Genomic DNA, 24,375 nt, shown 5'->3' on the forward strand with positions numbered 1-24,375 from the left:
ATAGAGAAATGCGTACCTGCTGTCGCTGCGAACGAACACCTTACCCTTGGCAGGGTAGATCTTGTAACCGGAGAACGAGCAAATCTCGAGTCTGGAAGATGATGTTAGATGAGAATGGTGAATGGATGAATGGATGGATGGATGGATGTATTACTTCATGGTCAATGGATGGAAAGGAGGAACTCACTATGGATGGATACGCCTACCAAATTTAGGATGTCTCCTCCTCCACAACCCACCCACCCATCCCACTTCCACTCCACCTCGCGGGGAATCAATCGTCCTTCCTTCCTACTATTATCATTCATGCACACACGCACATACAAGACATTGCTTGTTCATTAGTAAACAACCACCCCCCATACAAAAGAAGAATGCTATCAAACTTGTGATGCTACTACTATGATGGCGAATCATGAAACCAATACAACCCACCCTTGATATCCCTTGCAGCAGCCATCTTATGCAGGAACTTGTTTGTGTCAAACAAAAGCAAATAACAGGCTCACACAGCAGCAGCAGCAGCAGCAGCAGCACCGGCAGCAGTAGACCTTTTTACAATATCCCAATTCGACCTTGTTATATGATGCCCTTGACCTTTGTGTGTCCATAGAACAAAAGTCAGTGTAACAACATGAGTTGAAAAACCAATCAAAGATAGCCTTTACTTCTAAAGTTAATAAATAATTTCGAATCATGATAAGCTCAAACACCAACAAGGAGTGTAATGAGCGGTTCGGTGTACGGGAAGCGTTCCGACTTGTTTGCATAACGCCCTGGGTACACTTGCTGTGGGTCACAACCAATGTCAAAAGACCGAATGGCAGCGTGTCACGTTAAAGCGATCAGATGGGTATAACAAGCTCGATAGGGTTTCCTCTCCTTCCTTTTGTTACCATCTTTCTCTCCCTTTCCTATTCCTCTCTCTTTTTTCTCTCGCTCCTTGCTTATGTCGAGCATTGACGAGATTGGCTACCCACCTCAAAGGATATCCACACCAGATTCCAAGCCCACTCGGTACGTACAAGTGAAAGGGCCAACCAAATCACCGCCGCCGTTATTGATGCCAAAACCTGTCCATGCCGTGGCTCCCACCCAGAAATTAGTTCAACAACAACAAAAACAAACAAGCTCTACCACCACCACATCTTCTACAACTGTCACCGCCACACGTACAACATCCATTCTTGTCAAGAAGAAACCATCATTAGCTAACATGAATAACCATCACCAACAACAACAACAACAACAGCAACAAGATCATCATCAGCAACATCAGCCACAACAACAGCAACAGCAGCAGCCGTCTTCTTCAATGCCACCTGTTGTATCATCCTCCTCAGCACCTACAACTTCTCAAGTACAAAAGCCCATCACTGTATCAGAATCACATCCTCCATCTGCTCCCACAACATCTGTTGTCAATGCGGGTAAACAACCTGTTGGAGGAAATAAGGTTACTTTTGAAGCTGGTGTTGCCAACCCTCACCACCACCATCACCAACATGATTCATCATCATCCGCTGCTGCCATGCCAAGCAACAACAATGCTAATGCCACCGCTGCCAATATACTCAGCAACAAGTTTTCAGCCGAGTACCAAGCCATTATACAGCAAAATGAAATGCTACGCCATCAAGTGCAAATGCTTACAAGGGAAAAGATGGAAATGGAACGTGAACGTCATGTGGTAGTGGATAGGTTAGAGCAACTTGAAAGGGAGATGCGGAAACATTGTCGTATTGCAGCTGCTCGTATGCGTAATCAACAACAACAACCACAACCTGATATGATGGATGATCCCATGGATGAATCAACAGGTGGTGCTAGCACCCAACAATCTGCCAACATTAACATGACCCATTCTCGTTCTGATCCAACTACTTTACTTTCACCACGTCGACGTCGTTCAACACCTTCCAATTCTCGTAATTCAACAAGTCGCCAACGTCATCAGCATCATGCTAGAAGTAAAAGTGTCCCTCGAGATGACGCGTATTGGCGAGTTGGACCAGGTGGCGGTGGTGGTATAAGAGGAAACAATCGAGCTCGCTATATGGATGACTATTACGAAGATAGTGCTGCCAGCTATGATTATTATTCACAACAAGATGATGAGGATGAGAGTGAAATTGAAGGTTGGCCTGAAGATGAAGAGGACGATGAGGATGAGGAGGATGAAGAGGATTATCGTAGACCAAGGCTTTTTCATCATCATCATCATCCACCAAGACGTCGTCGTTCATTGTCATCTGCTCGTGTACCACCACCACCGCCACCAATGATCCCACGACCTAATGCTGCAGCTGCAGCTGCTGCCGGTATACCACCCATGGTACCACCTCATCCAAGGTATCCTCCCATGATGGGTCCTCCACCACCTCCTCCAATGTCTATGGCTGGTTCATTAGGTCGTAATCCAAATCGTAGATCAGTAAGACAACGAAGATCAGGGTCACTTGGTTATTCTTCAGCACCACGTTGGCGTGGCGGTAACACTTATGGAGCTCCACCACCACCACCACCAGAAGATGAATACATGTGGGATCAATACGAAGACGATTATAATGATTACCCACCTCCATCAAGATATAGTAGGCGATCAGCTGGTCGATCGCGTTATTATGGATAGGATAATACAAATTATAAAGTTTTTGCTATTCGGACTGGATTCTTGTTGTGTGTAGAGGACATGTATCACATGCGCTATTTATTGTATAAAAGAGATCAATGGGATGGGATGAGCCCACCACGCATATCACAGCCATTTTATGACCTTTTCTTTATGATCATTGTTGTTTCTATTGTCCCCAATGCATGATTAGAAAGAATAACGCGCTTCTCACGTGTGAAAAGACATATAAACATTGTCGATCTGAGCATCAGGCTCGCATTCCCTTTTTTGGCACCCACACACAAGCATGCGGATGATCCCGTTTCTTGATTGTATGTACATGTACGTGATGTCCACGTTACATCCGACAATGGAATTTTAGACAGCAATTCTGTTGACGCGGTTCCAGACCAGCATTGTACAAAGATAAGGACCGTGCCCCACTTATGACAACCACCTGACCCTCATCACCAGGTCACATGTAACATCCGGTCCGATTGGACAATGAAGATAATTGATTGTTATTGTATCGATGAAGGTGATTGTAACAAAGAATGAACCATCAAGGGATGCATGTTGATGATGAAAGGCTTTTACACAAAGGGTATGATCACCACAATAACCTCCATGGTATCCAAAGATCGCACATGCTGAAAATGTACGTAGTGCAAACAATCACACCAAAACACGTCATCGGCAAATATGCAAGGAAAGCCGACCACAGCACCCGAATCCAATAGCATGGTGTTGGTGCGTACACAGTAATTGTCAGATGATCTTGGTCATACGTATGACATTTGCCACACATGTGAACAGAGACATTGGATTACAGTATGTACGTTGCCACTATGTATTATGCATGCGTTCAATTTTGGATAATAGGAACAGCAACGCGTGTAGTAGTAGTAATTTCCCGGTGCTCATATGTAAATCCTGCAATACAAATGAAATCCATCAAGTCATTGATGCATACAGGAAGTGGGTGAAAGTGAAAGGCTGAAGATTGACTAAAGAAGGAGATTTATTGAATATCAGCTATTACTAGTCCTAATTGCTTTATTCAATGATCAAAAATGTGCGATCATTTATACTGCTATGTAGGATAGGGAAGGAATGAGAAACGTCTGCTTCTTGAAGTGCTATCGTTGCCTGAACGCTTCTTTCTTGATAAATGATGGGATTTGAAACAAGCTGGTCCTAGTCAATGCGTGTGGGCTACGATGATGGTGCGATTTATTGTTATGTATGTACGTGATGTCAACTATGATGTGGGAGCATGGTAAAGCTTAGCAGTAGAAAATCTTGAGGACAACTCCGAGACTTGAAAAATACCCCTTCTCTTTGTCTCCTTGGACCCATACACCACCGTGCATTCGCGCCATGCGTCAAGGCATGTATCATGAGAGTAACTTTGTTGACATTGACAAGCGCTTGGTATCAAAATAGTAACTGTGTTCATAGATAGGAAGTGGGTGCAAGTGTTGTAGGGTGGTCTTCTTGTTGGTTGTTATGCCGCTCTGCGTTTGGCGCAACAGGTACATTCGACGCCCCAATGTAGCAGAGGAGCTTGTTCCATTGACGCGCGTATAGACAGCAACATTAGATCGCAAAGACGTTGGCTCATTTGGCTTTTGTTTTGGCTCGACGTCACTACACCATGGTTCTCGCCTTCAAGTAACCCAACAACATAGATCATTGTGCATGAAAAAGGCAAGTGCAGTGAACAACGACAATGAAAAAGGCGTTCAAGTAATAATGAATGGTGTCATTATGGAATATAGTGCGACTTTGGGTATCATCTCTCCTTTGCTTCGACTCCCTATGGCCATTTGACGCCATCAGCCCCACAATGCACGCCCTTCTCGTGATATTTTGGTGGTTATCCTTTGAGGATTGGAATGATGGCGGATAATTCTTTCTTTGTTTGAAAGGACGAATGAGAACAACTATGGGCCTGGACAGCTATGGAAGCGACGTTTTTGGATCGAACTGGGCCTTGCATGAATCGTGGAGTACTTTCTCAAAGAGATCCGGCCCGGCGTAGCCTGCACATTTCTTTGGTGCCACCTCCAAAGCGTATACGACTCAAGGAAGGTGCTCGTCCCGTCAAGGTAGCCCCGTACAGTTTACCTGCGGGCACATGGTGGTATACAGCACGACGTTTGATGAGCACATACAACAATTGGACGTCTTCCACGACGAGAACGATTATGATGGGGGATTGAGGATGATTGCAACAATCACGATGCATATCACCAAGATTGTCAATAATGTGCCCAATGCTGAGACAGTAGCCGCAACTCAACTTCTTGTCACCGTCTTGGTTTTCGGCAATCCTTCTCACCTTGGCTTATTGTGGGAACAGCACTCTTCAAGTTTGTGTGGCGATTACCAATGGCATTACATTGGAAATGAAATGGATGTTGATATCGATCGTTGCGTTGCTGAGGCTCTCAAGGATATCCAACGCTTGCTTGAACAACACAACGAGGCCCTTGAGAGCTTCCATGGTATGCCTTCGTTACCTGACTCCTCCATTTTCATGCAACAACTTCCTATCCAACGTCAAGTAGACGACTCATCAACATCCACTGGTCGTGTCACACATCAAGATTCTGAAGATCGGGTTGCTGCATTAAATATACAGCAACGTACGCCAAAATAATTTCCGTCGTCGTGCTGCAGCTCATCCTGTAAGTACACAATACTGATTAATGGCTCTCTTCAGATAGTGATTAATATGACTTTTTGCAATAGGAACTTGAAGAAGCACTCATGCTCTTTATACAAACAGCCGAGCAAAACAACATCCCCCTCGATTGGCATCGGATCAAGGTGGCAGCTGCCCGATATGCCGATATCCTCAAAATCCCTGAAGAAGACCGAATCAAGTTCTCTACCGGGCGGCAATGCCGATTCCAAGAGCGATTCGATTTGCAATTGAATCGTATCCATGGTGAGCGTGGTGATGTGGATATGGATGCTGTACAAGGTCGTCTTCTCGTTATCGTCCTTGTGATGTATACAACCTCGATGAGACCGCACTTTTTTTACCGCAATTCGCCAACCACAACCATTTCCAACAGACCAATCTTAGACTTCAAGAAGGACAAGAGACGTCTCACTGTTGGTGTGTGTGTCAACGCTGATGGTAGTGATATGCGTGAGCCAATTATCATGGGACATGCTGCCAACCCAAAATGCTTCAACAAAGAGTGTCGTAAGTATCGTGGTCCTAGTATTCACCATGCTTATCATGTTTAACTCAATATACATTTGACTCATATGTAGACATCTCCCTTGGTTTCCCTCACTACCATCACAACCGCACGGCCTGGATGACGAGGGACATCTTTCGTAAACGACAACACGATGAGTTTCGAGAATCGCAAGATCCTGCTTCTGGTTGACAACTTCTCTGGCCACAAGCTGAAGAATTATGAACCCAAAAACATCGAGATCGAGTTCCTCCCACCCAACACCACCCGCCCGTCTATCTGATGCGAATGGGAACCGAGTGGACTACAATTGTTCGGCGCCACCTTTGCAGGCAGGAGAAAAGGACCCCTACAGGCTTGTATTCAACTACAAACCTATCAATGCAGCCACTGTGGATTCGGGGTATCCATTCGTACTTTCAAGGCCCACTACAGGTGAGTTCGCTTTATTTGACTACAACCACTTGCTTACATTATTTTCTATCTGCTTACAGAAACATCCAATTCGAACGTGCATACATGCATATCAGTCTCCGGGCACGCAACATCAACATCAATACCAACGTTTCGGTGTCGATCAAAAGACCGCCATGGTTTGCATAAACAGGGCACTCAGCAGCTCGCTCCCTCTTCCTCCCATTCTCAATTGTTGCCCCATTCAAGTATACAACTACCACCCTACGAACGATTGTCCTGCTTCAACCCATCATGTCAATCCTACAACACTCTTGATCCGAATGTCTTTGACTGAATGGCAATCCCATGGCGCGTACACAGCCTTCTTGTCACTCTTCTACAACACACGCGTTTCTTGATACAACACACTCTCTTGCACATTCCTCTACCACAGCCAAACGTAACAGCATCCAATCCAGCAGTTGCTATTCGCTCCATTGTCTCAAACAACGTTCACAACCTTGTCACTCTACTACAACACACGCTCTTGCACATTCCTCTACCACAGCCAAACGTAACAGCATCCAATCCAGCAGTTGCTATTCGCTCCATTGTCTCAAACAACGTTCACAATCTTGTCACTCTACTACAACACACCTCTTGCACCCTCCTCTGCCACCAAGCAAGGTCTTATCACATTGCCTCAAGTTACTTGCAGCAACTTGCTTTGGAAAATACGGATTCCAATGGATGGGGTGCCATATCAGCTATCAAGTACACGGCAATACAAGCAATCTTCACCTGGTTGAGCTGCAATGGAAAATGACCAAGAAGAGATAGACCGACAGAGGGTGGAAAAGGAAGCATGTCTGCAGCAATATTGGTGATGATGGATGGATGGAATCAAGTGCAGGTGATGAGAGATCCTGGAATGTTGCTTTGGTTACTTGGCGCGTCGTCCGCAAGAACGACCACATGGATACGGTTGAGGATGATGGTGGATTGGATGGAATTGCTTAGATCTTTGACGAAAGGTGTTGTTCAGCCACGGATGATGTTGGCGTACTCGATTCGATGTATGCAGCAGCTATTTTGCAATCATGAATGAAGGATGATTATGACGGCAGCAACCATGAATACAATGACACAATGACCCCTGTTGTCTCTATGTGAACCACCCCGTTTCTCACTCAATTCTCAATGCTTCCCCTCTACCATATTTACTTGATAGTCATCTTCATATGCTATTCTTCGACGTTATCATTGAATGAAAATGGGATTCAACGTAATGTTTGGGGTATCATACTATCAGGTCATATGTGCAAGATGTGAATCACTTGGCGGGTTTCTGGATTAAAAGGGGGAACCTGAAAGAGAGATTGGTGGATCATTTACATCATTGGGTCGAGATGCTTTTGTTTTGTCACAGCACTGTTACATTCACCAAAACCTCCTAGTTCACAGCCGATAGTTGAAAGATAGTGAGGGTCCCAGAATGCTTGTATTGCAAGGATTCGAGTGTGATGCTTCCCAACAAAGTGTTCTTTATAGAAGCTTGATACAATGCGGCGCCAGTACATGAACACACCATGCTTGCCTATTTCATAACGCTATCGTATTCAACCTTGTATAAGAACGAACCATTCTATCCAGGGCATATTATAGCCGGACATTACTATGGGTATAGGGGAAATGATGCATTATGCACTCTCCACCAATAGGATCAACCCTTCAAGTCGCGTCCCCTTGAGGCTTTGTGACACAAACAAGTGCTTCTGCATCTTTGACTCTATCAGGATTTAGTCACTTTACAATGAACATTGTGAAGTAGGTGGACCCTGGCAGAGCAAAAGATGCAGAGGGTCGTGTTTGTGTTACTGGGTTAAAAAGTCCGGACCTCAGGGACGATGCATGACAGGTACGCAACCCTCACTTTTATGTCATACATTGCCAGCTAATAGCCACTTTTGCGCATTCCCAACTTTTGTGCATTCTATTGTAGGTGGACGATGCTCCTGCTCCAGACATTCATTTCCATGATTAAAGTAGGTTGATCCGAGCTGATTTGGTTGAGTTACGCTCACACAAGGTTACATCGGTTGAGCTACATCGAGCGTGCTTTATGTCCAGAGTGATGTAATCTCTCTTTGACCGCAGCTCAGTCAAATCAGCTCGAATCAACCTACTTTAATCATGGAAATGAATGTCTAGAGCAGGGGCATCGTTCCCATGCAGTAGATCTCGCAACAATGATGATTGGATAAAAGTGGCCGTTAGCTAGCAATACATGCCTGTTCCTAGATGATCCATAAAGTAATTATACATTGACCCTTCCATTCATGCAAACGTAGCTGTGTTACACAACACGACGCTCTGCATCTTTTGCTCTGCCAGGGTCCACCTACTTGACAATGAACAAAGACCACTCTTCATATAGCATCACGCTTACAAACATAAAGGTGACTGTATCTCCAAACTTTACAATGAAACGTGGGGTTTTGAATAGAGCAATGTGCTCGGCTTGGCCAACAGCACCTTGTGTGAAAGTTTCGCGTTCAATGTCGCAAACAGCTCAAAAAATATTTTTTGGTCGTCGTCGTCGAAGAGGTCGACCGCCGGATCCAGTTTGGCTGGTGGCGACATTGCGAAGTCTGGGATTGCCCACGATGAACTTCATACTTTGACACAAGATTCCTTTGACCCCGACGAGCACGTTGATCTATTAAAGAGCCCACGTTTGATTGTAAAGTTTGGAGACACAGGCACCTTTATGCTTGTAAGCGTGATGCTATATGAGAAGTTGTCTTTGTTTAATGTAAAGTACTATGGCTATAATAGAGCAAAAGATGCAGAGGGCGTGTTTGCGTAACTTGAGTCATTCAGCACAGGCGATGCATGATTCTTGTACACTATTTAGGAACAGTTCAAAATGCCAGCTAATAACCTTAGTCCTCCCATTCACCTTTGTTACCCGATCCAATGCATACAAACGATTGTCCTGCTCCAGCCCAGCATGCCCATCATTCAACTTTCTTGATCCGATGAGATTTGACTGAAAAATGCTCAAACACAGAAACATCATCCAATATCAGAAGAATCAAATTGGTAAGTTATTTGTAAACTGCCACTTGATAGCCCATTCCTCCCAATCATCTTTGTTGCCCAACCCAATGCATATGAACGATTGTCCTGCTCCAGCCCATCATCCCATCCTTCAACTTTCTTGATCCGAGGGGATTTGGGTGAGTTACGCTCAAACACAAAACATCATCCATTGTCACAAAAAATCATTTTGCAAAGTTATTTGTAAACTGATACTTGATAGACCATTCCTCCCATTCACTTTTGTTGCCCAACCCAATGCATGTAAACGATTCCCCTGCTCCAACCCAGCATCTCCATCCTTCAACTTCCTTGATCCGAGGGGATTTGATTGAGCAATGCACACACAAAGAAACATAATCCAACACAAAGAAGTCTACTAATTTCCAGCTCTTCCGCTCCCCACTTCTTGTCTCTTCCTCCCATTCTCAATTGCTCGTCCATTAAATTGCTGCCACCATCTCTAAACGATTGTCCTGCTTCAGCTCATCATGTCAAGCCTACGATTGTCTTGATCCCAACGACTTCGACTGAATGGCACGTTCATGGCGTGTGCACCCCTCCTTACAACACCCGCGTTCCTTGACACTTCACCTTCTCTTGTGCAATCCTCGACGACAATCAAACGTAACAGCGTTCATCCAGCAGTTTCAAACAGCAAGGTCGTTACTTCATTGTCTCAAACAGTTCACAACCTTGTCACTTTGCTACAACACACGCTCTTGCACACTCCTTTTCCCGATCAAACGTAATAGCAGTCGCTGTTAACAAGGTCTTGTCTTTGTCTCAGACGACGTTCTCTACTTGCAGTCTTTTTTACGTGAACAGCAGACAGCCGTTATTGAGAAGCAGCTTTGTTTACGTGTAGCAACTTGCCTTGATACATATGGAATCGAATGGATGATGCCGTATCAGCTATCAACTATGCTGCGCCATACGAGCATTCTTCTCTTGATTGAGCTGCGATAGACAATGACTAAGGAAGTGGTTGGCCAACAGCGGATGAGAAAGGAAGTATGTCAGCAAACGATTCTTTCTATCAACATGTTGGACTTGCAATGGTTATGAATGGATGGATGGATGCAGCCAAGCACTGTGATAGGTGACACTGAAATGTCGCTAGCAGGAAGGATGATGATGGATTGGATGGCATGGATCAGAAAGCTTCGATATTTGACGAAAGGCGGTTTGCTGCCATGGATGATATTGGGATATCGGAATCAAGGCACGCACAACAATTAGTTTGCAATCATGATTGAAGATGCTTATGACGGCGGCAACCAAGGGATACAATGATACAAGGACACCCGCTGATTCTATGTGATCGACTTGGTTGGTTTGTGGAATGAAAGGGAGGAAGGATTTTCGAAGGTGGAGAACGAGATTGGATCATCTACATCATTGTATCGAGATACCTTGTTCCTTTGTCACATTACATTTGTTGAAGCTTCCTTGTTCGTACGCTGATAGACGATAGGCAGTGGCATTTCTCAGCGGGCTGTATAGGTTTAAATAGACGCGTTTGTTTTCAAAGACAATAAACCCATAGTAATGGTACCCAATAATAGTCCCTCGCACTTGATCGTAAAGTTGAGAGATATTGACGTCTTTATTTCTACTAAGCTTCAATCGTGATGCTATATGAAAGATGTCTTTGTTCATTGTGAAGCAGCTAAAGATGCAGAACGACGACTTGTTTGTGCAGCTTAACAAGAATGTCGAATCTCTTTTGTCGATGCCATCTTGATAGGCGTATCCAGATATATGAATGCTCTGTATTAGCATTTGAGTATTGAAGGCGTGGTGTATCCTTTTGACCCAACATAGTTTGTTAAACAGTGATGGATCAACATGCACGTATATAGAAGGTGCAGTGGTACATGGCGTCGCTGTTGTTAGCTGCACGTCACTCCGCATGGGCGTCGGCATGATAGCTTCGTGCCACAATAGGAGGTGTCAGTTTGCATGATTGTCATTGACAACACAATTTTACTTCCCCTTCTACTTGCCCACATGTACAAGAAAGAACGGCGTCTTTAGGCAGAGATTAGCCTGTAAAACGCGCGACGCGAAACGCGCTGAGTATAAAAGGAAATTGGACGAAAAAGCGCGAAAAAAGCACGTAAAAAAACCACGCTGGGATTGAAAAAATTTGCGCGTTTGAAAGAGCGCTCTTTTTCTTATAAAACAGAGCCCTTTTCCTCTGAGGCGCAGTATCCTCCTTTCTCTTGCCCGGTAAGTTTTCTATTGTTCATTCATCTCTTGGCACTATGTACTCATGTAAGTTTGTTATAGAACAAGTTGATTGGAGTGGCCTGCACAGGGGGTTTTTTTCCTCAGCCTTTGCCGTGTAACAAAGCGAGGTTTTTTCCCCCTTCTTCGTTACCCCTCCGCCTGAAAGTATTCATGTTGCGCTGGTCGTGTTCATGGATGCTCTTGGGTCGTAGCATGACTTGATGTTATCCGCTAAGCGTGTTCTGGTCATTGTTGCAGGAGTGGAGTATGTATATGCCTTGCTCCTTGTGAGGTTGGCATGAGAGTTCCTTTACCTCGCAGTTGACAGGGTGTAAGGTTGCGCTAGCGCAACAGACGTGAAGCGGTTCCCCTTCTGCAATGAGGAAAGATGAGGCGTCGTCTGTTGGAGTGTTGCGTTATACCAGCAGTTCTGACCGCCGACCAAAATATGAAAATGATAATAGTAGTATTAGGAGTCCCCCTTTCCCATATACGTAGTAATAGTAATAGATCACCCACTTGCCCTTGTTTACTGTAATGGAGATAACATCCTCTTGTATGCTAATAAATCAAATCCCTCATTTGTTCTTATTACAATGTATACGTTTATTGTTATCGTTGAATGCATGTATCACGATAATCTATGTCTATCTTGGTGACCTATGGAAAGGCATTGTGTATGGTATCATGGCAACCAATAAAGAAGTTGAAGGGAACAGGTGTTAACGATCCTGTTGACACGATGAGCAAACGAGCATCCAACCTCACCACACCTCTCGGACAAGAATGCTGACGTGCTTCTCAAGGACACAAGAACAAGAAAAGTGAGGAATGGGAGTACACAATCAAGGTTGCAAGGATCTTACTGACATGGAGGAGGCACCGATCAGCAACACCTTTGGCCGTGGAAGCTCGTGAATGTTGTCAAACGATGTAGTGATACAGGACTGCTGGTTGTGTAAGCGGTTTGCGTCTCAAATCCCATTTGCTGCCATACAAACAGGCTTTTTCCTTCTCCGTTTCGTTACTCGCCATGACGATTGAAGACGAGCCAGCCTACATTTTACCATCGGTGAAGGTGCCTTTATCTGACAGCTATACTTACGCAAGTCCAGTGCCTCAATCGCTGATCGATTCAAAAGAGCCATGTGTTTTGGGCGTTGACGAAGCTGGTCGCGGTCCCTGTTTGGGTAGGTTGACATTCTTTGACGCGTACATCCTATCAGCTTATTGACATGGTACCTTATTCATGTAGGCCCCATGGTGTATGCTGTATGCTATTATCCCTTATCACGACATGAAGAATTCAAAGAGCTTGGGTTTGATGGTATGCAAGATGATGATGATGGTGGTGGTGAAGGTCCATGGGAGAGGATGTTGGTGGCTGATGTATGATTTGATGATATCTAGATTCGAAAAAGCTGACAGAAGAACGACGTGTCAACCTCGCTCAAGTGATTGAAAGGAATTTGGATTGGGTTGGTTGGGCAGTTCAAGTCATTTCCCCTCGCGATATCTCTTGCAACATGTATTGCCGGTATGATCACGTGGTTCTTTTTGGATAAAAGGAAACAAGCCAACATGGTTGATTGATAGGCCGCCTTACAACTTGAATGAAATGGCACATGATGCGACGATGCATTTGATCCGACAAGTATTGAACTCGCAAGTGCAAGTGAACGAGGTAAAAAAAGAACGTGTTTGGGAAGAAAAGCGAGTAACTCAAACGAGATACACAACCCTGTTGCACGTAGATCTATGTTGATCCTGTAGGTCCGTCACAGTCGTACAAGGCCAAACTATCTCGATATTTCCCCGGCATTCAATTCACTATTGAACCTCGTGCTGATTCGCTTTACCCATCAGTAAGTGCGGCAAGTATTTGTGCCAAGGTAACACGTGATCAGATCCTGGAGCACTGGATATGGACCGAGTCAGATCTTGAGGGCAAGGTTTCAAAATCCTTTGGATCGGGTTATCCTTCAGGTATTAAAAATCGATGTCATGCAGCGAACCCAGCCTAACTTTAATGATGCTACTACTAGATCCCAATACGGTCAAGTGGCTCGATGAAAATGAAGATCCATTTTTCGGCTTCCCTAGTTTGATACGATTCAGCTGGAAAACGATCTCTAACCGTATGGATGAGACTAGCGTGGTTGAATGGTACGTCGTTTGAAGCCTTTGTCAAGTGTAACGCTAAATTGACTTGTGTATCCAGGTCGGAAGATGAAGATGAAGATGAGAAGCAGAAAAGGAAACGTAAACGAGGTGGCCAGCAAAGCACGCCCTCACCGCCACCACCAAAGCCTGTATACCAACGTAGTAGAATCAACCAATCCTTCAGCCTAGAAGCCGTCCAAACCTTGTGAAAAGACCTTGATGTTGGAATTCTCGCCCCATTTTCCCATTCCTTTCCCCTTGTCATACAAGCAAACTTTATAACTTTGTATATACAGTTTTTCATGCCATCTGTCAATAAGTTTTCGTCTTTGTGCAACCCATGACAACGTGCCACATAACAATAATGTTATCCTTTAGCGGGTGATTCAAGAATAAAAATTGACCAACCATTTATATTGTATTGTGCAAGAAAAGAGATACACAACACACATCACTGGCAACACATACCTATGTATCAGCACGTTCACATTACTACAGCAATCGATCATGCTTTAAACCTAGCCACCTTACACAGGCTCAATAGGCACAAGGCTTTATTTTTTTTTTTTGCTTCATTGAGCTATATAAGCCGACAACGTGTTGCATTTTTTGCGTTTTTGTTTTTATCCCTTCCCCCATCACACCACCGCTTCTTCATTGGCACTACGCTGTACTCTTTTCTTTTTCGTGTACACGTCCTATCCAATTGTCGCCCTCATCATTTTGTTAATGGATGGCAAAAAGAACATCACCAAACTGAAACGCCAATTCAAGCGTTTGATGAAGAATCCATTTCATCGACGTCGACGACGTAAAGGCAAAGAACCAGCAGTAGAAAAAGCGTCATCGTCATCATCGTCATCAACGTCGTCCTATTCGAATCAACAACAACAGCAATCGACATCATCACGTCCTCGTCGAATTGCTACCCGGATTCTCGGATTACACAATAAACTTTGGCGTCGTCAACAAACCGTGGCAGTATGTGGTTGTGGACGTCCCCTTAAAGCTGGATGGAATTGTTCGAATTGTCGACTCGTATGCCCGAATTGTCAGCGCGCCCTAAGTGATGGCGAGAAATGCAGTCGCTGTTATCCACCATCATTAGAAGAGGATTTGCCGATGTCATAGGATGGTGCTATTGAAGCATCATCATCACCATCATCATCACCATCATCATCAACAGCAGCACAAATGCCAGCAAGTGACAAGGACGACTTGAACAATCAACAACGGCACCACTAGTAGCCTCCACTTTTATACCATGTTTCGTTTCCTCCTCCTTCTATTACCACCACAGCATCATCCATTCCCCAACAACAACTACGTATACAATTTAGAGGACTATCACCTTATCCCTGTATCATTTGCCATCTATGTATGTATATTTATAGTCTAGATTTCTTTTTGCTTGCCCACATCATCAGAAAGTGGTTGCCCGTTTTATTTATCTATATATCCTTTTATGATGGCGAGCAACCTTTAGATGTATTGCCGCTGTAATAACTTATCAAGTCTTTACTTGGATTTCATTCACGAATGATTGGGGAACCCATTTATCCGTTTAAAAATTGCACCAGAGCACATATTATGCAAAACATCCAGCAAGCTTTACCCGTTTTTGATGCTGGATGTTGTGGGGGGTTGTGGGGGGAGATGAATCGGATGATGCAAAAAAGGCAAATGTTGACTGGAGATGGATGATGGGAGAGTGTGTGTACAAGGCGGGTTCTTTGTCGTCGTCATGATAGGAGTGCAAGAAATGGCATGATTTGGGTGCGCTGGGAAGCCAAGTAAAAAGGTGCAACAAAGAAGAAAGATTTGTGTTATTTTCCCTCGGGTCAGCCTACCGTCTTTAGCAAGAGTCAGCACTGTGCTGGAATCCACAACTGTGTATTACATTATGCGTAACGAGTGCCAGCAATCTGGACTTGTTCATGTGCATCTTCTCGTAATTCCTATATAGGCAACAAAAAAACCATGTATATGTCCCTGGATCCCTCCAAGACGATTCAAGTATGCACAAAGCTTTTATATATTATTACATGTCTTATTATACAATGTGGGGTGGATGAGCTAATGATGCTAAGGGTATGATGTGAAAATATTATAGTTGCAGATGGGTTAAAACAAGTCTACTGATCCGTTGCCATGATACAGGTAATAAAGTGATGCCGCATCATCGGGATCTTGTTGGTTGGGCGGAAAGAGGCCATCGTGGATAACTTGGGACAACGCTCTGATATGATCCATTTACTGGTTGCTGTTGTTGGCACCGCGACCACGACCACGACTTCGGTTGTTGCTGTTAGATCCTCGTCCTCTTCCTCCACGAGATCCTCGATTCGTGTTACCAGAGCTTCTACTTCCTCTTCCACGGCCTCTTCCACGGCCACGTCTTGATGTTGAAGATGATGTATCACTATTGTTGCTGTTGAAGCCACTCGGTGAGCCTTGATTGGAATTTGCATGGTTGCGAGAATCTTGATCCGGTCGATAATGTGTCCTTAATGAAGCAACCAGCTTGTTGAGTTCGTTGAGCGTTCGTCCATACATTGATCGATATTTCTCAAGACTTTGCTGAATCACGTTTGCTTTCTCTATCGTTCCTTGACATATCCTTTTTAGATCTGCCTCCATCTAAATCAAATCAACAATGAATATGTGCAATCCACAAAAGCTGCTGCTGCTGCTTCTTACCTCACGTCGTAGAAAAGGCTTGCTTAAACTTGTCTCAAAGCCAATCTCGTCATATCCCAAAATGAGTGCAATACCAAGCGTGGTTGGGTGGAAATACTCGTTCTCTTTGTATGCATACATGCGATCTTGGATCTTTTTGATATGGTCGGCGATCGTGGCATCCGTGCCGATTTCATTCTTTTCCATCAAAGCAATAAGGTCGTATTCCTTGAGCAAAGAAGGTGCACTGGTGGTACCAGAATTGAGCAACAATGATGATGGCATAAACTGGTCTCCTTGTTCGAAATCGGGTAGATAATTCCCTTTCCATTTGTCGTACGTATACACCTCGAGAAAGTTCCTTTCAAGAATGATCAAACCACGTGCATCAAAGTCCTCAGTCGTAATTTGTGCTTCCACAACCGTCTCAAAGCCCAAAGCATCCTTCCAGCAACATGCAAGAAATCGTCTTGCAATAAACTCGTATACGCGTTTGTCGTTGCCTGACAATGATTGATCATATCCCGTTGGATGAATCGGTGGATGCGCCTTGTCATTGTGTCCTCCTTTTCTCGGTCTCTCGAATTCACCATCTCGAATACTGATAGAATTGAGTGAGCATCAACGCCTCGATGTATATGAGCTTTCATCCGACTTACAGCTGTGCATAGCGACCCCAATCCCGATCATTCACTTGCATTTGAACGTGCTTCATAAAATCAAACTTGTCATCGAACTCATCGGTTTCAGTACGCGGATAACTGATAAGACCACGATTGTATAAGCTTTCAGCGATCTAAGAGATCATCATCAATAAAGGTAGCTCCCAATTCTTATGATTTATATCCACACTTACTGTCATGATCACGTCACTTGGTATATGAAGCATCCGATTAGCGGTCTTTTGAAGTTCAACGGTTGTCAAAGGAAGAGGTTTACTAAAAACAGGATTTCCTTGGATGAGTGGATTGTATAGCCATGGAAACCCATCATAACATTACCGCTTCGTTATTTGTTTCTTCCTAACAGCCGTTACAGTTGCCAATGGATTCTGGTAGCAAGCTTCATATAGGATAAAGGCCGCCCAATAGTCAAACAAACGATTGCGTTTCCAATTAAACTTCACCACGTGCGTGTCGCCGTCCTTTTTCTTGTTCACATTCATACCAGCGCCTTCATCGATGATCATGTCGGCACCGTGGATTGCGTTTTCATGATGGGTGTACTCCATATCAATTTGCCAAAAGTCTTCTGGGACAAATTTTTGTATAGCCATGTATCGATCCACCACAAAACCAAGCGTAGGGAATTGACAGCTACCTATAAACGTCATGAGTACATTTCCTTCTTTGGATCAATAACAAATACATACCATAACTCAAAATCTGCCTTGTATCTGCCAAATAATGCTGTAACTTTAAGGTTTGCAGTCGAGTAAATGCAGCACCAATTCGCAAATCCAATTCTTCGCGTGTGTTGACAGCATCCACTAATCGCATATCCAATCGATCCGGTGTTCGTGCAGCTTGATGAATAGCACTATACATGTTGTGTGTGTATCAGCCACTACTACTACTACCCCCTGATCCAAAAAGAGAGATGACTACTTACGCTCCCTGAAATGATGAAAAACGAGCTCGCCATATTTCTAATCGTGGATTGACAGATGTGCATATGTTTTTGACCTCTGCACCAATGCCTTCGCCTTCACGATCACAATCCGTCCAAATGAATAGCACCTCGGCGTTTCGAGCCTGGCGTTTCAGGTTCTCAGCAATTGTATCTTGATTCTAAAAGAAGACCCCCAAGTTAGATAAACGTGTATCCACACTTTGCCATGTAAAAGGTACATACAGGCAATACATTTCGATAGGTTGGCGCATGGAATAGCGTATCAGGATCGCATTTGGTCCACCCATACTGCTCCTTGTTAAAGTCAAGACCCGTCAAGTGGCCCAAGAGTGCTGTTACGACCATGCTGGCGGTGCGGTTGTTGATGGTATAGTCGAATGTATAGTTCTTGATATATCGATTGCTGGTGCTTTCCTAAATGCCAACGATGGCATGCATGAATGAATGAGCTTCTTTTATCCATGGACGATCGCGATCGTTGAACGTACTGTACGAAAACTGCGTTGAGATAGAATCTCGGCAATTTGTTTTGATGCACTTGGCTTCTCTGCAACGCATAGGATCCTCATTGACTGGGGCGTGTGGAATAGCCGTGGCAAGAACGAACATGGCTCGCAGCACTCCGTATCTCTACCCACTTTTATGGCCGTCGCCACCAACACGATTACCGCGTGTCCCACGTGACGCGTCTATTTTCAGGAACTGAAATCATGCATGCAAGCAAGCCAATAAAGGTGCCTATGATTAAGATGTCCAAAGCAATTGGTAATAGGAAAAGATGTATATAGCATACTAGCTGATTCCATATCCCATGTCTAAACACGCTTCCACCACTTGCATTGAATCTTTTTGTACCCAAAAAAACGATCACCATGTCTTTATATGTATTCGTCAAGCGTCCATGATGCAAAAGAAAAAGTAGCTTAGTAAAAGGGTGTGAATTACAAATAATGGGGCTAGTAAATAAAGCTAAAAAGTGAAGATGGACCAGCAGAGGAAAGAGGAGACTGGCAAGTGATTCGATAGTGTATGCTCATACTTTCATGGATAGCTTGTAGTGACATGACAAGGAAAAGCTATTGCTTGTTCCTGAAAGGGTATGCAATGACAAGTTGAGACATGTCACCACCAAGGACTGGTCCTCATTGCCCTCAATGGATTTTGGGTTGTTAATCTCTTTGGCTATTGTCTTTTCTTTTGGCTTGGGCAGAGACAGTGGTGCTTGGTGCTTTGGGGTTACGGGATACGACTTGTTCGCAATGGTCCAAGCTCGCGAGCATAAGAGGATGCAGAAAAAGAGGTAGCCTGCCACACTGACTTGTTGCAGTCGCCACATGGAGGAGCATAAACCTTGTTGCGAGGTATGCCATACTACCGAAGAAGAGTTTTCTGTTTTGAAGTGAATGAATCACCAACGATGTAAAGTCGTCGGCTCCAAGATAGCTTTTTCCACATCTTGTTCATTGTATCGTTTCACACCGGTTGTAAGGTGCCGAGGAGAGCACCGCGAGAGAGGTTTAAATCCTCAAAGAAGATTTTGAGTGGAACAATGCAGAACTGAGTGCATGATGGCGGGTCCACGGCGAGGCACTTGTCCCGACAACAATGCTTCTCGCTTGCACACCACCAAGATTATAGTATGCATATCACTCCATGGCCGCTTTTAGAGGCTAATCAAGCAGATGTCAATATACAAATTACAAGAGGAAGCTATAGGAAGAAGATAATCACACATACCACCATCATGGAACCTTCACGGGAAGGAGAGTACATATCACAAAGAGAACAATGAAAACAAGTAACAATGAAGCACTGTATACATACATGATTTCAATGGTCAATCCATTTTTGAGCCGTACAAATTGCTTAACGGTCCTTTGTGACGCTTACCGAAAGACATTGATGGAACATGCAGTGATACAAAATGCAAGAGGCGAAAGAGATGTGTGATGATGCGCGCGACAACATCATATTGTTTATATGTGCATGGGCGTGGGAAATGCTTTTGGATGATTGATAAAGTGGTCAACCATTTTAGAATACTAGGTCAAAAGAGCTGCACCATTAACAATGAACCCCATCCATCCAACACCCAGGAGTAAATTCGTTGTAGGTGACAAAAGTATGTTCTAACAAAGACCCAGGGTTGATTTACCGATCATAGCAACGTTGCCATGATACAGTACTTCTTTTGATCATAGATTTTGTCTCCATGGAGACATACAATAAGAGGTGGCATTCAAAGATATGGAGACAGCAGCCAAATGCGAATTTATTTAGAAGCCAGGGATGAATACCGCTCTATTGGTTTCTCTACCACTTGTCAAAGTCGATATACATATATATACGTCCTCCCCCAATGTCGTTTGCCCGATCATTGCTGCCATTGGTTCGACCCACCGTCAACTTGACTCGACCGGCATGTCAACAACGACCGATTGCTCTCCAAATGTGCCGCAAGATCAACACAGCAGCAGCTTCCCAATCGGCTGGCACTGGTAATTTGTCTTCCATGGTGTACCATTTCAGACGACAACAGCACTTGCCTTATTTCTTGGAGTATCTCATGTGGGTTATTCTTGGCTCGGAAGCCTTGCATCTCATGTGGCTCAAGATGGAAAAGAAGGAATACAAGGAGAAGACGCAACACAAGATCAAGCTGCTGGAAGAGATCATTGACCGTATTGAGAAAGGACAAGCATTCACGGATGACTTTCGGGAGGAGATCCGGATTGTTTTGAAGAGTGGCCGATTACAACATCACGAGGAAGAGGATGAGGATGTGGATGATGATTATCTTGACAAATGTATGCATTGAGTGTGTGTGTGTTTTGTGTGATACCGATAGCTTACTCTTTTTCTTTATTTAGTGCTTGCTCTCAAAGAACAAGAGGAACAACAGGCGCAAGAAAAGACATCCACGCCATCATCAGAATCATCATCCAAGGACACCCCAATCAAATCCACTTGGCCTTCACAGGATGACAATGGTGACAAAAAGAAAAAGGCCTTCTTTCTGTAACGCGATTCCTTGTCATGCGTACGAAATGGCGTCGAGGGACAAACATCAGCGGAGAATACCTATACAACATTTCACATACTTATACAGTAGCCATTAAAGACCACATGTCACACATCCCATCATTCGGATTTGTATTGATGAAATAGCAACAAATGCACACGTTGTTGTCGGGTTTATCGCTTTTTCTCGGGATAAGATGCTTTCAATCCAGCCTGCAGGTTTTCTTTATCGCATGCGCATGCACATGTTCGCATATAAAGTGTTGTTATTGCTACTACTACTACGTGAGTCGTTGTTGTCATCTCTATCAACAATGAGCAAGCGTGTCATGTACGTTACACCAGACTTTGACATGAAACAACCTCGTTGCCCCACAATTGTCAACAGCCTCCAAAAAAGCTTAACGTACACATAGCAACCATATAGAGAACGTGTATGGGGTAAATAGCGTTTGCTTTGTTTGTAAGGAATGATCAGCAGGGAATAAACTAAACGATCGTCATGGCGTATTTCAATTATTGTGGCTAAACATCCTGAAACAACTCATCCTGCCATTTAGCCACTACCGTGTGAATGCCCGTAGTATGGATAGGGTATTGTCATTCACCCCCTTTTTACTTGTACATACATACATACATAGAGTCCACGCGTGCAATCGGCACGACGACGAAACAGCATGGAATTTCATGGACCGACTTTAATGCCATGCTGTGCAGAAATAGGGCTGTCATTCATTGCTGTTGTCCCTTTGCCACGTTTTGCTTTGTTTACGCCCCATCGAACACTGTACCTTACGTACGTGACAGATAAACAACAGCCAATCGCCTGATCTATACCCGACATGGTCAAATTAACATTCTCCTCCCGCTTTTTTTTTTATTTTTGTAAAACCGTTACAGCTCATCATGATATTGTTTCAAAAGAAAAGAGGCTTTGTGTATGTATGTATTTACCCCCTGCATGATGTCGGTAGGCGTTGTTGCTTTCCGTTATGTGTAGCAAAAGGGGGCATTTGCTTGCACGCGGGGGTGGGGTAAGCGTCGGATTGGTGTACGCCCATTTTACCGCGTGGCGGGAATCATCACATCATAAAGTGTCTCAAATGCCATTGCAGTTTGACATCCTCCAGATATAAAAAGGTCACCTTGATCAACCGAGTCAATTTACTTTTTCATCAAGATACTGTGTTATCAATAACAAGAATGCCTCCAGAACGTCCTGCCAAGCCTGCACTTCCACAACCTTATCCTCGACCTATCAGCCGGCCAAGATAAAAAAGCAACAAGAACATCCAAAACTACCACCACTTGTATACAATGTTGTCATGCCCATGTGTATGTGCTGCTCCCCCCTTTTGAACACGTTATCAAATACCCCTTCCATACCCATAATCACGCGTTCATTGATCAATGTATAAATCTCCTCTCCCTCAACAACAATCTTTGCGTTTTACTTGACTCTTCTTCATCAATGATAAACTACAATTCACTCAACTTCTGATCAATCTCTTGTATCGTGAGCGTGCTAATGTCGAGTGTCTCCTTCCAAATTTGTCGCAGGAATCGGATGGCAAATGGATGCATGGATTGCTGTTGGCTTGTGAGCAGAGTCTACAGCATTCGTGATGTGATGGATGAGTGACATTGTAAAGCATCATGTTGGTGTCATTTTTACCGTAAGCAGTGATTCTTCGTGGGATGCAACTTCATTTGTTCGTTCGCATATTGACTTTAGCATGATCAACACACGCCGTTCATTATCCACGCTGATCAAATCGCTAGCACCAGAGACGACTTGTTGCCAATCGATTAACCTCCTTTCAAAACCAGAGCGGGAATCAGGACCTTCCAAAGCCAATAATCGTAGCGCTGTCAATAACCGGAATGAGATCTCATTCTTCTTTATCGAGTAATCCCTATGTATGTTGATAAGTGACTTGTCATCTTTGACAATGCATTTCACTTACCCTGCATAGCTGAATCATCCGAGCACGCACGCGTATTAACGTTGGTAGTTAGTGAGAGAGCAACAACATTGGGGGAACTGGATCAAGAAATAAAGCTCACCCTTCTTTCTCCAAAATCGATTTCTTCAACCGAGAGCCGCGTACCGTTTCCATTTCATCAAACAAGCTCCATACTTCTTGATCCAAAGAGACAAAGTTGTAAATGTTGTCAGGGATGACGAATCCATATTCACGTAGAATGGCGAGGTTGTCATGTGGGCCATAGTTGATGAAGACCTATGGTTCATCTCTGTTACTCATCATTTCCTCCTTTGAACGATTCATTCATAGTCATATACATACCTGCTCGCCTTTGCGATAAGGTGTCAATGTACGAATTTCAAAGCATTGGGTGCGTACGTTAAACCCGCTCTCTATCTTTTGGATCGTTTGCTCTTTTGTAAGCAAACGGCATCGTCATCATCATCCTTCCCCTCCCGAACAACGTACCTTGGCTTCCCAAGAATGATTCAAAAAATCCAATAGAATAGCCATGGCAATGTTTCCTCCCTTTGCTGTAGCATCAATGGTAGACATGTGGATACATCGCGTGTTGACTATGGAAACGCTGGGTCAGATGAATCCATCTTGACATCTAAATACATACCACATAGCCATGCCCATTCATATTCCTTGTATCCAACAGACCCCAAATCTTGACGTGACTGATTATGATGATTAGCAATGGATACGTGCAAAAGTGGGTTCTTCTTTTTGATACCTTGATATATCGATTGACATTGGCATAATCAGATTCCAGCTTGCTTGCTTGTTGTACTACTTCCTCTGATAACGATACATGTGTGTGAGATGATGATGACGCTTAATAAAGCAGCGACGACATGTACCTTTAAGATAGTAAGGCAAGTGCTTGGCCAAAGTGGGTGGGTATTTAACAGGCATGGTATTGAAATGACTTGGTAAAAGATCGACATAAGGTTTCCACCAGCTTGTTGGATCACGTTTCAAGTAACACAAGTGTAATGCGAGCAATTGATGCATGCTGAGTGGATGTTGACCATACACCTTTTGTAGCGTCTCATTGCACATCAAGAATGCTTTCGGTACTGATACAATGACCTCCCCTGCCTAATTACAAGTGATACTCAGCCAACCATTTACTACCACCTGGTGGCTTTACTTACCTCAATATCTGATGTTGCCATCATGCCTTGTTAACGAAGGAAATCCAAAAGGTTAAGAACGTGTCCATAGCAGCTTTTCATCGTTGGTTGAATATCCCTACCTCTGCCAGTGTCTATAATGGGAGATTGGATCAGTACATCGTATCAACGATTTGATGGATATC

At 43.9% G+C, this 24,375-nt stretch overlaps 8 protein-coding genes across 8 annotated transcripts in view; 5 read left to right on the plus strand and 3 right to left on the minus strand.

Annotated features, from left to right (window-relative positions):
• Window positions 1-460, minus strand: part of O0I10_002814 (60S ribosomal protein L24) — a gene marked incomplete at both ends in the record, with an annotated part of 1,150 nt that extends 690 nt beyond the window's left edge. The window contains 2 exons of the mRNA XM_058482893.1: window positions 45-91; window positions 436-460. Of these exons, the coding sequence (XP_058346460.1) occupies window positions 45-91; window positions 436-460 (72 nt within the window). The remainder of the gene's footprint in view (window positions 1-44; window positions 92-435) is intronic.
• Window positions 461-949: 489 nt separating this feature from the next.
• On the plus strand, window positions 950-2,632 carry O0I10_002815 (uncharacterized protein; the record flags this gene model as incomplete). Its single annotated transcript, XM_058482894.1, has 1 exon — window positions 950-2,632. One exon carries the CDS (start codon window positions 950-952, stop codon window positions 2,630-2,632), a length of 1,683 nt encoding a protein of 560 aa, XP_058346461.1.
• Window positions 2,633-4,754: 2,122 nt separating this feature from the next.
• O0I10_002816 (uncharacterized protein) lies at window positions 4,755-5,279 on the plus strand (the record flags this gene model as incomplete). Its single annotated transcript, XM_058482895.1, has 1 exon — window positions 4,755-5,279. One exon carries the CDS (start codon window positions 4,755-4,757, stop codon window positions 5,277-5,279), a length of 525 nt encoding a protein of 174 aa, XP_058346462.1.
• A 7,319-nt stretch (window positions 5,280-12,598) lies between these two features.
• On the plus strand, window positions 12,599-13,937 carry O0I10_002818 (ribonuclease HII; the record flags this gene model as incomplete). Its single annotated transcript, XM_058482896.1, has 7 exons — window positions 12,599-12,755; window positions 12,821-12,892; window positions 12,976-13,102; window positions 13,162-13,249; window positions 13,320-13,551; window positions 13,611-13,731; window positions 13,787-13,937. 7 exons carry the CDS (start codon window positions 12,599-12,601, stop codon window positions 13,935-13,937), a joined length of 948 nt encoding a protein of 315 aa, XP_058346463.1.
• Window positions 13,938-14,457: 520 nt separating this feature from the next.
• O0I10_002819 (uncharacterized protein) lies at window positions 14,458-14,973 on the plus strand (the record flags this gene model as incomplete). The annotated part of the gene is made up of 2 exons (XM_058482897.1): window positions 14,458-14,709; window positions 14,860-14,973. 2 exons carry the CDS (start codon window positions 14,458-14,460, stop codon window positions 14,971-14,973), a joined length of 366 nt encoding a protein of 121 aa, XP_058346464.1.
• A 1,008-nt stretch (window positions 14,974-15,981) lies between these two features.
• Window positions 15,982-18,608, minus strand: O0I10_002820 (uncharacterized protein; the record flags this gene model as incomplete). The annotated part of the gene is made up of 9 exons (XM_058482898.1): window positions 15,982-16,368; window positions 16,429-17,008; window positions 17,067-17,203; window positions 17,264-17,345; window positions 17,409-17,727; window positions 17,780-17,946; window positions 18,019-18,197; window positions 18,262-18,453; window positions 18,528-18,608. 9 exons carry the CDS (start codon window positions 18,606-18,608, stop codon window positions 15,982-15,984), a joined length of 2,124 nt encoding a protein of 707 aa, XP_058346465.1.
• Window positions 18,609-20,398: 1,790 nt separating this feature from the next.
• On the plus strand, window positions 20,399-21,061 carry O0I10_002821 (uncharacterized protein; the record flags this gene model as incomplete). The annotated part of the gene is made up of 2 exons (XM_058482899.1): window positions 20,399-20,846; window positions 20,910-21,061. The coding sequence occupies 2 exons, from the start codon at window positions 20,399-20,401 to the stop codon at window positions 21,059-21,061; spliced, it is 600 nt and encodes a 199-aa protein (XP_058346466.1).
• Window positions 21,062-22,539: 1,478 nt separating this feature from the next.
• On the minus strand, window positions 22,540-24,235 carry O0I10_002822 (uncharacterized protein; the record flags this gene model as incomplete). Its single annotated transcript, XM_058482900.1, has 9 exons — window positions 22,540-22,671; window positions 22,736-22,976; window positions 23,128-23,303; window positions 23,370-23,444; window positions 23,517-23,623; window positions 23,674-23,731; window positions 23,788-23,852; window positions 23,915-24,155; window positions 24,212-24,235. The coding sequence occupies 9 exons, from the start codon at window positions 24,233-24,235 to the stop codon at window positions 22,540-22,542; spliced, it is 1,119 nt and encodes a 372-aa protein (XP_058346467.1).
• Window positions 24,236-24,375: the final 140 nt, after the last annotated feature.

This window comes from Lichtheimia ornata, assembly GCF_029851405.1.
Source record: "Lichtheimia ornata isolate CBS 291.66 chromosome Unknown scaffold00008, whole genome shotgun sequence".
Taxonomy (NCBI): domain Eukaryota; kingdom Fungi; phylum Mucoromycota; class Mucoromycetes; order Mucorales; family Lichtheimiaceae; genus Lichtheimia; species Lichtheimia ornata.